The following is a 13,869-nucleotide window of genomic DNA, read 5'->3' on the forward strand; positions in this document are numbered from 1 at the left end:
TACAGGATGGCAGGCAGGCTCAGGGTCAGGGACAGGCAGAGTTTAGTAATCCAGGGGTGGAGCAAAGGTACAGGATGGCGGGTAGGCTTACGGTCAGGGACAGGCTGAGTGGTCAGGCGGGTGGGTACAAGGTCAGGACAGGCAAGGGTCAAAAACCAGGAGGACAAGAAAAAGAGAGGCTGAGAAAAGACAAAAGCTGACAGGACAAACAAGATGAACTGGCACAGACAGACAGAAAACACAGGTATAAATACCCAGAGGATAAGTGGGGAAGATGGGCGACACCTGGAGGGGGTGGAGATGAGTACAAGGACAGGTGAAACATATCAGGGCGTGACAGTACACCCCTCCCTCTAGGGATGACACCTGGTGTTCCACCTGGGTGGATACCTGGTTGACTGTGGTGCTGGCGGTGAAAGTCGGCGATAATGGAAGGGTCCAGGATGTCTTTAGCGGGAACCCAGCACCTCTCCTCCGGGCCATAACCCTCCCAGTCAACCAGGTACTGGAAACCCCTGCCCCCGTGGTCAAACCCTCAGGAGGCATCTCACCGTGTACGCTGGCTGGCCATCAATGACACGGGGGGAGGGATGGGCCTAGAAACAGAAGACAAGGGGCAGTCAGACATGGTTTTGACTCTAGACACAGAAAAGGTAGGAACAATACAGCGGGTACGGGGCAACAGAGGATGAACAACAGAGGGGCTAATGGTCTTGGAGCGGGGGGGAAAGGTCTCGGCTTCCGGAGGTGTAGCCGCGGCACTATAGCGGCGTGCCAGCACCTCAGGCTTGACCTTCTTGGATACCGGTCGGTGCTGTGGGAGCAAAGTGGCCCGGGCCTTACTGAACCCCTCCCGGAGGTCCTGGTACTTTGCGGAGCTGACAGAGAGGTCCGGGCAATTTCCTAGGAAGATGTCCCGGGGCAGGGAGAGCTGACTTCAGGCAATGAGTGTGGCAGGACGGGCTCCAGCCCACGGTGGCACCAGTAGCCCAGTCAATGGAGAGATTGTGTTACCTGAAGCCAAGAGAATCCCAATACCATGGGAACCAGCAGAAATTGTATCGTCTCGCTGTGGTTCCCCGACAGTCGTAGGTTGACGGGGATGGTCTGGTGGGTGACCCGGCCTATAGAGCGCCCGTCCAGTGCCCTAACACCCATGGGAATGGAGAGGGGTTAAGTGGGGTTACCCAGCTCGGACGCCAGGGTAACGTCCATGAGACTAACATCGCCCCCTGAAAAAGTATTTGATCCCCTGCTGATTTTGTACATTTGCCCACTGACAAAGAAATGATCAGTCTGTAATTTTAATGGTAGGTTTATTTGAACAGTGAGAGACAGAATAACAACAAAAAAATCCAGAAAAACGCATGTCAAAAATGTTATAAAATGATTTGCATTATATCTATAAGAGAGGTCCGGGGCAATTTATGCATTATATCTATAAACCCCATCAGAACTCAAAATATAAGTTTGTTTCACTCGAATGTTTGTAAAAAAAAGTCAATGTAAACAACCACTGTATAGCCTAAAAACATGGTTAAAACTATGATTTTGATAACATGGATAGTCAGTCCTTGCATCCATTGCGTAGTCTATCGATTTGAGAGTGGTTGGATTTCTCCAGCCCCATCCCTCAGGTTTTACTGAAACAGTTGCAGGGAGAACACTTAGTCAATGTTTCGATTAAGAATTGCTGCTTTAATGGACTTGCCTAGCACTGACAGGAGGCACCAATTCAACTTTAATACGTTAATACGTCTTGCATCATAGAGATGGATAGAGGGCACATGCTGCCCCTGCTTAAACATGCTGTGTGTCAAGTGTGCCCTCTATCTATCTATATGTCTCACATTCAACACACAAATATGGATCGAATACAGTGAACATCTGTACTGTATCAGTTACAGTATGACATGTGAAACTGTGAATTGTAGCACGGAGTTGTTAAACGTCATGATTTTATATCCTTGTTGTTTGCTTTTCAGAGCAGAAACAGAAAGAGGGTTGTCCAGAAAACATATCATCGAAGGTAAGCCATTTTTAGTCACTTTTATACTAAGTTATTATTACATGTACAGTGTGGTAGCCTATATACTTGCAGGATATCAATATGACATTTGGATCCAATCCAGTCATTCACTAGATTCAGTACATACTGTATATACAGTGCATAAATGTGAGCATTAAAAACAAACAGGATTCAGGCTTTAATGTAAAGTATTACCGTTATCTTGATGGTCTTTGCCCTATATAATGCAGGACTAAGGGCATCGTTAGACAGACTGCAGCTAGAGTATGTGGATGTCGTTTTCGCAAACAGACCGGACCCCAACACACCTATGGAAGGTAGGCAGCACTCTTCTTTGAATGCTGTTTGTTTACATTCGTCTGTGGTATGTTCAGTGCTGAGTATCTGCTGCACCGTGACATATTCTTGCCATAAAAAGACCACCTTGCATCCAGTGATGCAGCGGTGCAGTAATAATGTTCGGTCAGGCTAGAGTCTCATGCGTACATATTATCTACAGACAGATAAATGGCTCTATGGTTTGGACCTTAAGGTTACATTTACTTTTATTGGGTACATAAGTCTAAGTTTTTCAAATCCTAGATGTAGAGATAGGACACAGTTGACAGCTCAAACATCCTCTTTGCATACCAACTGCAGTAATATATGATTGTCTAAACACAAACCTACCGAACAGGGGCATGGGCAATGGATGACAAATTTCTATTCCTGTCACTGATTGAAATGGTCAGTAAAGCATTGTGAACTTGAGCTCAGTCAGTGCATGATGGGGCTCGCTGTATTGGGCTGTGGCTCCCACCCTGCTGCCCCTTATGTATACTTCCAGATGTCATTTCATTCACAGACTGGTCAACGTCTTCACTCTCTTTTTTTTGTCACCAGGAGACCCATTTCACACCTCAAAGTCCAAGACATTCATCATAGAAGGTACATGGTACCCTTAGTCAAAACAAAGTGTTCAATCAACACCCCTTTAAACGAAAGGCATTTTATGGCAGTGACTTGATAAAAGTATTTCTCTCTCCGTTATCCTACCATTCAAAATCCCCTTTAAATCCATAAAATGTTGGACTTTTCGTAGTGCTAGCAAAAAAGGGTGGTCTACTGTAGTAGATTGAGTGACTGTTTGATTCATACTTGATAACGTTACATCTTGTAAGTACATTTTGGAGAAATTCACAGAATTTCATGGATCCCTCAATCATTGTAAAAAAAGAAAAATCCATAACTTGTTTCCTTTCTCATTTTCACTTCAAAGCATTTTTTTCTCATGTTTTCTCCATCAGTTCATCAGTATAACCGATATGTTTAGTTGTCAGAAATAAATAAACTGTTTCTGGGCTTATAATGCCAATAATGCCAATGTGTGCAGCTTCAGTCATCTTGAAAAAGCAATTTCCACTTTTTGTTGTTGGAAGAAATGTCACTTAAAGATGTCCATTCTCTCCCCGGTTGACAATTGTAACCAAAATAGGATGTAATCCTTCCAGAATCCTTTGATTGACTCAGTTTGGTGTCTTTCTATTTCTATCTCTATTTCTCTTTCTGTTTCTTTTCTCTCTCACTCGCTCTCTCGCTCTCTCCAACTGTAACTTATGCCAGATCAAGGCAATTATGTAGAGTTCCATACCATATAGAAAGAGAATCAGGATATGAGGTGTACCAAGCCACGTGTACCTTTACAGTAGTCATAAAACATTGTGAAAGCCAACGTACCCCATGCCAAACCCCTCCTGACCATTAATGTTGTCGTTGGCATCACTCATCCCTCCCATTTCTCCTATGACTGGCTTGGTTTCCTTTTATTTTGCAAGATGGCCACTGCTGGTGCTGCTGCAGCCTCCTTTGTGAACCCTGTCTTGACTGCAGTGTGTCTCTCTTGCCTGAGCATGCAACCCATCAGGGCTTTGTTCCAGCCAAGCAGTATCCCAATTATACTAATCAGAGTCTTGATTAAATACTAGTTAATGGGTAGAATAGGTTTTATACTTGGCTGGAACAAAAACTTGCTCCAATATGTGCCATAGGAGGGAAAGAATACATACCCCAGGCTAGATGATGGTTTTGGAGCCACTGAAGCCTTATTCACAAATCTTCCTTTTTTTTCTCTATTCAACAGTTAAAGCCTGTACAGCTATAACAGCCGAGACAATATGTTTTTATGCAGTTTTCGAACAAAGTTTGCTTGATCTGAATGGTCTAGTTTTAGAATGTCTAATTTCGGCTGCTGGAGTTTAGAGAATTCAACCTGTCAAAACTTAGCTAAAGACTTGAGACGAGACTGGTCCGTTTAGCCAACCAGAGAACAGTATGTTGACGTTCTGTGTTAGCCAAGCAGGTAGGTAGCTAGCTTAGCAGACAGCTAGCCAACTTTTTTGCTCTAGCTAGCCTAGCTTGCTGATATATCTCTGACAAGTTACAAAGTGTGCCCTATTTCTGGTGCATGTATTTCATGGTACTTGTTTGCTACAACACCTTGCTACAAGTGGTAACTGTCTCAGAGTTTATTTTTATCTGAATGCGCATCTTTAGTCAGCTGTTCTAAAACACATCATTTTAAAACTGGCTAGTTTTTTTCTAATCTCCTCTCTTCATATGTCAGCGTTATATCTCAAATAAAATAAAATGTTCAGCAGGTATAAAAGGTGCAGTGAAATGCTTGTGTGCTAGCTCCCACAACATTGCAGTTCAATAATCAATATCAACTACAAAAGGACATTTACTGAAGTAAATGTGGTGTGCTTGCTAGTCTTGAATTCTTTATGGTTGTGAAATAGTAGTATTAGTGGTAGTGACGGCAGTAGTGATGGTAGTAGTAGTAATGGTAGTAATAGTGTTTTCATAGGCTGTGTTAGCTATAGTGACCTATTTTGGAGTGGTTTGTAGGTGTGGAACTATTATAGTGGGTTATAGTGGGCTAGTATAGTAGGCTAGTATAGTAGGCTAAAGTACTATATCATCATAAGCCATATCATGTATTTTTAATCTCTCAATGTTTTAGTTGGAACATTCTGTAAGTTTTGTGCCAGTTATTTCAGTTTAGAATGTTGAAGCCTGCATTCCGCCATTGAAATAAATGGGGATACGACAAGCTTCATAGTTTATAAAGTATGAATGGTATCAAAAAACGGTGTTGAAGACATCTAAGTTGAGTCTGTCTGCACATGTCAACATTGGGGTGGTGTTTGTAGCTGAAATGGTTCAAGAGCAGTGGTAAATCCAAATGTTGCCTTTGAAGTCTATGTAGCTTTTATGCAAATGTGAAACTGTTATAGTTCCAAAAGTACAAAGAGCATCAACAATCTTTTGGCATGCAATCTAAGTTGAGTCAGTCTGTACATGTCAGCATTTGGTTTGGTGTTTGTAGTGTTAATGGTCAAGAGCATTGGCTAATCCAAATTCTTCGCTTTAAAGCCTATAGAGCTTTTATGGACATTTAAAATGGTTATAGTTCAAATAGTATAAATTGTATCAAAAAGCTGTATTCAAGCATACTATTCCAGATTGGTGTCAACGTTTTTGAGTTTGAATGGCGTTTCTAGCTTAAACCGATGAAAACTAGCAGCGACCGGTATTTCTTCCATTAAAGTCTATAGCCCCTAAAATATATTTTGGTTTATGCAAATATGGTTGTAGTATGAAAAGTATCATTCGTATCAAAACGTTTTCTTCAAGCAATAGTACCAATGCCAGTCTGCACGTTTTAAAGTTGCTTTGGTGTTGGTATATTTAACGGTTGAAGAGTATTGGCGAATCCAAATACTTCCCATTTAAGCCTAGGTACCACCATTAAAACAGTGATAGTTCAGAAAGTATACATGGTATCAAAACGCTGAATACAAGCAACCTATTCCAGACAAGTCTGCACATTTTACAGTTTGAATGGCGTTTCTAGTTAAGGGCTACATTTTTACCATTCAAGTCTATGGCCATTGAAATGCATTGGGATTTATGGAAGTATGGTTGTAGTGTGAAAAGATTTTTCAAGTGCACTGCAGATGGTGAGCCTACACGTTTGAAAGTTGTTTTGGTATCGGTAGATTTTACGGTTTGACGCTACAGGTGGCGGCGGAGAGAAAAGTAATAATAAGAGGTTTGAACAGTTTCTAAAAATGAACATGTAATATAAGAGTTATTATGCATAGTAATAGCCAGATATGTACACAATAGGATCTACAGTATAGATAATGAATGTGCTATGTCAAGTACAACTGTATTTACAAATATAAAATGGGTAGTATCTTGGTCGCGCTGTTGAATAAATAATATATACTAGAGCAGCAGTGTTGACTGTGTCTGTGTGTGTGTGTCTGTGTGTGTGTATGTATGCACTTGTGTGTGTTTATAGGTGGTTGTATGTGTGCTTGTGTGTAAGGGTTGGCTGTGTGGAGTCAGTGCAAATATGTTCAGTAGTCTGATGGCCTACTTGGTTATTCCACATGTGTAATTACTGATGTTATTACACGTTTTCTTGTTCCACTATGTAACTCATGTTTTGTAATTACATGTTTGAAAGTCACCTGTGAATTACCATGTTAATAACTCGAACCAAAAGCTGACCTTGTACCATCGAATCCACATCTAATACCAGGGTTATATACATGTATTTACAATGTACTTACCCAGGAGCAAGCAACTTAATGTAAAGTGAAGTGACATTTTTGATAACTTTGTAGTTACAATGTAATAACTTTTGCAGACAATAGGCTAATCAGGAGAAATAAGGAGACAGGATAAAAGTTTTCAGTTTGGCTTTTATTTAAAGGATTTCAGAAAGATTCCTATTCAAACCATTAAAATTCAATTTCCCATTTCAGACTCAAATAAATAAAATTAGTCAAATGTACTAACTAGTAAGTAAAGCATACAAGCAAAGGGTGGTAAAGGAGCTAGCCAGCATTTTAAAATGTTTACTAATGTACTAATGTAGCTAGCTAGCTAACTACAGTGCATAGTTAGCGAGCTAGCTACATTAGTAAACATTTTAAAATGCTGGCTGAAACGTGTAATTACAAAACATTAGTTACATAGTGGAACAAGAAAATGTGTAATAACATATAACACAATCTTCAGCAATTGGATGTTTAATTATACGTTCCTTGTGCCAATTGTGTAATAACTGATAGCGCTACAACCTTATTACATATAGTTACAGTGTAACACCTATGTAATTACTATGTTACTACAGTTATAACTGTAATTACATAGTAATAGGGGCAACATAAAATACTGAAAATCTCATTATAATCTGACAGCATGACATGTTAAAATTAAATTGTGCTGCCAGATTATGAGATTTACAGTATTTTTTTCCCACAGAGCTGTTCTTTTTAAAACATGCTTTTAAAACAGCCTGTTATTTAAAATGTAATGTTTCTTATATAAAAGTAGCATGAAAAGCTTTGAAGAAAACTCCAGGTTTTGGATTGACCCTACTGTATTTTGACTCTGGCATGAATAGTGTTGTTTTGCCCAGATAAAATTGGTATTTGACTGCCTGATTTGTGACTGTAAAACCTTTTGTGTGTCAAATCAAAACAAAAGCCTAAAAAAAAAAGAAAATCAATGTGTCAATTGACTCCAAAAAGGAATGACATAGTATCCTTTTCTTCCCATATGTTTCACTGCTCATTATTTAAACTGATGTGTACATTAACCAGGTAGCTCCTTTGTGCTTTTACCCTTTGTCCAAAATTCTATGTGGACTTTCCTTCTATCCTCTCTTTCTCTTTCAATTCTCATATATCCCTCTCCTCAATACCTTTCCACCCTCTCTCTTAATCTCACCTGTTCCCACCACTCCTCTTCTCCAATGTCGGGGCCAATGGGTGAATGGTATCTTTTGATTGGCAGAGACGGTGCGGGCAATGACCCATGTGATCAACCAGGGGATGGCCATGTACTGGGGAACGTCGCGCTGGAGCTCCATGGAGATCATGGTGAGTTGGAAAACGGTTGAAACACGATTAAACCATGGATTACACAAAATAATAAATTACTTATTCCCATCACTGTATTGTTACGATATTACATTGTTCGTCCCTGAGCCTGTTTGCTGCTGTTCGTTGTCTGTCCTATAGGAGGCGTACTCGGTGGCCAGGCAGTTCAACCTGATACCCCCTATATGTGAGCAGGCTGAGTACCACATGTTCCAGAGGGAGAAGGTGGAGGTGCAGCTTCCCGAGCTCTTCCACAAAATAGGTAAGTTACACAGCAACCGTCTGCCTCCCTTCGGTTTGACCCATAAAGGTGGATAGAGGATGCACTTACTACAACGATAAAAGATAGGTGTGCCCTCTTTCCATCTCTATTGTTCCAGCGTTTAATAAGGGTAGATCCTGAAAGAGCTGAGGTCTGCCATTTTTGCCACAAACATACTCCATGTGCTGCTATTCATGTTTGGTAATGTGGCTAATGCTAGCCAAAAGTTGTGATAATTGTAATGTAGCTAATATACAGTATTTGTATTTTGAATGAATCCCTCTTAGGAGATGCTCTCAGTCCAAGTAGCTTGTCAAGGCACATAAAGACCAAGGCTTGGAAGTCATAATGGCGGTAAAGCTGGGTATTCATTAGGCACCAAATGGAAGAAAAAGGACTGAAACATAGAGGGCCTACCTGAACTTGTCTAATAAGAAACGCTTGTTTTCGTTTTCCGTTGCAAAACGTTTTGCTATGGTGTGCACTAATGAATATGATCCCGATGTCTCTGTGCAGGTGTGGGTGCCATGACGTGGTCTCCGCTGGCGTGTGGGATCATCTCAGGGAAGTACGATAGTGGGGTACCCCCGTACTCACGGGCCTCACTAAAGGTAACCTTTGACCCTTGACGAGTGACTGATGCCTTATCCTCTCCAGCCCACATCTGTTGTAGTTGGTGTTCTTTTCTTGTCCTGCCACTCTGCCACCTTCCTTTCTGCTAACAACGGTTTATCCTGATAGGACATTGTTGTAGGACGTTCCTCTGTACTGATGCGTGTCAATTGAGGATTGGGGACTTTTGAGAGTGTCAGGAAAGCCATTCGGTGTATATGGGCCAGCTTCAGTTGAACATTCCTTGGAGATTCTACACACCTACGCACAAATGCACGCACACACACACACACACACACACACACACACACACACACACACACACACACACACACACACACACACACACACACACACACACACACACACACACACACACACACACACACACACACACACACACACACACACACACAGTGCTCTTTCTACAGTATGTGTGATGTACCATGCTGTCTATAGCTCTCCTCCTGTTCAGTGATATCTTTGGCTTAATAATCCTCCAATGAAGGGGTCTATGCCATTGATTTCCTATGTCATACACTCCACTGGTGGAAACAGGCTATTTAAGTCCACTCAAGCACACAAATGTGGAAGCACAGAACCAAGGTCTAAGACAGAGGGTAGCTGTGTGTGTGCGATAACCAGAGGCAGTCAGTTACAGTCTCTGTGTAGTTCACTCACATAGCAGACATCTGCTCTGCCACTGGTGAGAGATCCACACACACTGGATGCGTTATGTATGATAAATGTATGACTTTCAGCCATTCACAGAAAGGCATCTCTGCACCCCAGAGGTTTCTGGATACAGTAGTCCTGAGCGAGAGTGTATGTGTGTGTGTGTGTGTGTGTGTGTGTGTGTGTGTGTGTGTGTGTGTGTGTGTGTGTGTGTGTGTGTGTGTGTGTGTGTGTGTGTGTGTGTGTGTGTGTGTGTGTGTGTGCGCGCATGTGTGTGTGTACTGTGCTGTGACAGGGCTACCAGTGGATGAAGGACAAGATCCTGAGTGAGGAGGGGCGCCGTCAGCAGGCGAAGCTGAAAGAGCTGCAGGCCATTGCCGAGCGACTGGGCTGCACCCTGCCCCAGCTCGCCATCGGTAACACACACCTGCCGCTCTCTCTTTTTCTCTCTGTCTGTCTGTCTGACCTGTCCAGCCATCCATGTGTCTGTGTCTTTTGAGCTCCAACGTGTTAGTCAGTCAGTAAAGCGGTCTGTCCGTCAGTCAGTCTGACTTATGCAATCTATCTAACAGTGTTCACAACAATGTCAAATTGCCAGAGTTAGAAAATGAGCTAACTGTCGTCAATAGTCTGTCTGTCTAGTAGGACCTCAAGTGGGAGGTTGCTCAAGTCCCTGGTAGTCAAATCTTTGATGTGTTAGTTCAGCTTAACGTCACAGTGTCTGAGAATGAGTCTTTGTGCTCATCTGAAGTCACTTAGTTGCACTGGACGTGTGTGTGTTTCTTCAGTCCTTCACTGTGCTTTGTGCTTCCACACACACATTGTTAATTTTCCTGTGTGGTTGTTCCCTCCCACAGCATGGTGCCTGAGGAATGAAGGGGTGAGCTCTGTGCTACTGGGGGCCTCCAGCACAGACCAACTGATGGAGAATCTAGCAGCAATACAGGTCAGAAGTGAATACTCCACACACAAGTACTCACATTCACATATACTGCACTTATGCATGCTTGCTCACATACCACATACACATGATCTCTCTCTCTCTCTTTCACACACACACACGCGCACACGCACGCACGCACGCACACACAATGGGTGTGAACCCAGGTGTGCAAGAACTCACATTCACACATACTTATGGATACTTACTCACATACCACATACACATGCTCTCCCTCTCTCTCCACACACTGAGAAAGACCTTCTAAACGAGCATTGCCTCTAAGTGGTAAATACAGTACCTGGAAAGAATTCAGACCCCTTCAACTGTTCCACATTTTGTTACATTACAGCCTTATTTAAAAAAAACACACACAATACCCCGTAATGACGAAGAGAAAAACGTTTTTAGAAATGTTAGCAAATGTACTAAAATTGAAAAATGGAAATACCTAATTTACACAAGTATTCAGCCCCTTTGCTATGAGACTTGAAATTGAGCTCATGTGCATCCTGTTTCCATTGATCATCATTGAGATGTTTCTACAACTTTATTGGAGTCCACCTGTGGTAAATTCAATTGATTTGACATGATTTGGAAAGGCACACACCTGTCTACATAAAGTCCCACAGTTGACAATGTATGTCAGAGCCAAAACCAAGCCATGAGGTCGAAGGGATTGTCCGTAGAGCTCAGAGACAAGATTATGTCAAGCCACAGATCTGGGGAAGGGTACCAAAACATTTCTGCAGCATAGAAGGTCCCCAAGAACACATTCATCATTCTTCAATGGAAAATGTTTAAGATTAATCCTGGAGCTGGCCGCCCAGCCAAACTGAGCAATCGGGGGAGAAGGGCCTTGGTCAGGGAGGTGACCAAGAACCTGATGGTCACTCCTACAGAGCTCTAGATTTCCTCTGTGGAGATGGGAGAACCTTCCAGAAGGACAACTATCTCTGCAGCACTCCACCAATCAGGCCTTTATGGTAGAGTGGCCAGACAGAAGCCACTTCTCAGTAAAAGGCACATGACAGCCCGCTTGGAGTTTGCCAAAAGGCACCTGAAGTCTCTCAGACTATGAGAAACAAGATTCTCTGACCTGAATGCCAAGCGTCACGTTTGGAGGAAACCTGGAACCATCCCTACGGTGAAGCATGGTGGTGCCAGCATCATGCTGTGGGGATGCTTTTCAGCTGCAGGGACTGGAAGACTAGTCAGGATTGAGGCAAATATGAACTGAGCAAAGTACAGAGAGAGCCTTGATGAAAACCTGCTCCAGAGCACTCAGGACCTCAGACTGCTGCGAAGGTTCACCTTCCAACAGGACAACGACCCTAAGCACACAGCCAAGACAATGCAGGAGTGGCTTCAGGACAAGTCTCTGAATGTCCTTGAGTGGCCCAGCCAGAGCTCGGACTTGAGCCCAATCTAACATCTCTGGAGAGGTCTGAAAATAGCTGTGCAGCACCTCTCACCATCCAACCTGACAGAGCTAGATAGGATCTGCAGAGATGAATGGGAGAAACTCTGCAAAAACAGGTGTGCCAAGCTTGTAGCGTCATACCAAAGAAGTCACGAAAGGTGCTTCAACAAAGAACTGAGTAAAGGGTCTGAACATATTTTTATTAATATTCTGTTATATTTTTATTAATAATTAGCACATAAAAAATAAGCTGTTTTTGCTTTGCCGTTATAGGTTATTGTGTGTAGATTGATGAGGCACATTTTTTTTTTTAATCAATTTTAGAATAAGGCTGTAACGTAGCAAAATGTGGAAAAAGTCAAAGGGTCTGAATATTTTCCAAAGGCACTGTACATCTGCGACATCTGCTTAATTTCCAGAACATTTTGTTGTTGTTTTGTTTTTTTACATTGTGGCTCAATTAAATGTTTTACCTTATTGGGAAATATTTCCCTTTGGGGTAATAGTCTGTTTGCTTGTATTTGTTTACTATTGTTGACATGGATTTGATAACATGTGTATTTGAATTTGAATTCCAATGGGGACATTGTGTTCATTATGTCACTCTCCTTCTCTCACAGGTTCTTCCAAAGTTGTCATCCTCCATCGTTCACGAGATGGATAGTATCCTAGGCAACAAGCCCTATAGTAAAAAGGACTACAGATCCTAGAGGCTGCCTGAGGAACATTGTTGGGCGGAGGTCAGCATCTACCTTCTTCCTCGTCTGCGACCAGCTTCAGTTGAACAAGACACCAGGCACCATGGGAAATATATAGCCATTGAACCACAGAGTATCTAAATATATATATATATATATCTTTCTCCCAACCCAAAGATTTTAGAGAAGACTTGAAGACATTTCCCATCCAAGGAACTGTATTCACCATTTCATTGAAACATTTGCTTCAGCGTAAAAAAACACATTTATTTCAGCTCTAAGGGGAAAACACAAAAAGTCACAGGTCTGCCTTGCCATAATTTCCTGCTTGACCATCTTATTATTATTTAGAAAAATAGATGGGACCCACAGCAAGTCCTTAAATGCACGTTCATAAACTATTTATTCTATAACAGATTCTTGATTGAAAAGGATCAGAATCCAGAACCCCTTTGAAAAGGTTTTTGTCTTGTATAGGTCCCATAAAATGAATTGATCCAGCACTCCATTAAAGATGCACTGTGCAGAAATCACAAAAATCACAAAAATTCATATAGTTCGCTTAATTTCTGTATGTATGACAAAACAAGCAAGTATAGTATAGAGAATCACTGTAACATCTAAACCGCTGTGAAGTATATTCTCCATAATCATCAATATTGTATTTTCAGCTGTTTGAAGCTAGTGTGCAAAACCGAAAGTAAGACACAAAACAAAACTTAAGAATGGGAGCGCATAGAACAGATCTACCGCTTCTTAGACTTGCTTTCAATGAGAATGACAGATCTTTAACACACATTTCTATGTGAATTTGGTCAGGTCGCCCAAAAAGTTACAAATTGAAACTTTAAATAGATAATACATTGGTGGCATTGAACTGAACAAGATAACTTTTGTTGAGATTACCAAAGCTGATACTATTCCATGCGTAGATAATAGAAATAGAATGATGAGTGGACATGATTTTGTATCTGATATAAAGGGCATGTGTCCCACTACTCTGATGATGAGTTGAAAAAAGGACATTGAACACTTAACACTTAAACAGTTAGTATGGTTAAATCACACCCATTCAGCTAAGGCAACTTGGGCTGCCATCTTTTCAACTGGCAAAAAGTTGAGAACTTGCCTGCAGCCACTCTTTCTTCAGTTTACAGCCTGGACCATTGTGAGTTATTTCTGAATTTCACCTAGCTACAAGACTGTACATCTGCCAGTCTGTGTGTTTTTTGTTGTTGTAAGCCTACCGAATGGCAGTGTCTATCCTATTCATTGTATTTCTTCACTTCTA

The 13,869-nt window shown here is 41.7% G+C and overlaps 1 protein-coding gene across 5 annotated transcripts in view; it reads left to right on the forward strand.

Moving 5' to 3' along the window:
* LOC115166121 (voltage-gated potassium channel subunit beta-2) overlaps positions 1-12,934 on the forward strand; it is a 99,526-nt gene extending 86,592 nt beyond the window's left edge. For 3 of the 5 annotated variants that reach the window (XM_029719834.1, XM_029719832.1, XM_029719833.1), the window contains 8 exons: positions 1,986-2,029; positions 2,260-2,346; positions 7,883-7,968; positions 8,110-8,230; positions 8,747-8,841; positions 9,813-9,933; positions 10,375-10,463; positions 12,501-12,934. In XM_029719834.1, coding sequence (XP_029575694.1) covers positions 1,986-2,029; positions 2,260-2,346; positions 7,883-7,968; positions 8,110-8,230; positions 8,747-8,841; positions 9,813-9,933; positions 10,375-10,463; positions 12,501-12,590 — 733 coding nt within the window. In that variant the 3' untranslated portion in view covers positions 12,591-12,934. Of the gene's footprint in view, positions 1-1,985; positions 2,030-2,259; positions 2,347-2,911; positions 2,957-7,882; positions 7,969-8,109; positions 8,231-8,746; positions 8,842-9,812; positions 9,934-10,374; positions 10,464-12,500 lie in introns of all 5 variants that reach the window. The other 2 variants (XM_029719836.1, XM_029719835.1) reach the window with 1 other exon arrangement.
* The last annotated feature ends 935 nt before the right edge of the window (positions 12,935-13,869 follow it).

The sequence above is a fragment of the Salmo trutta genome, chromosome 28 (genome assembly GCF_901001165.1).
Source record: "Salmo trutta chromosome 28, fSalTru1.1, whole genome shotgun sequence".
Classification (NCBI taxonomy): domain Eukaryota; kingdom Metazoa; phylum Chordata; class Actinopteri; order Salmoniformes; family Salmonidae; genus Salmo; species Salmo trutta.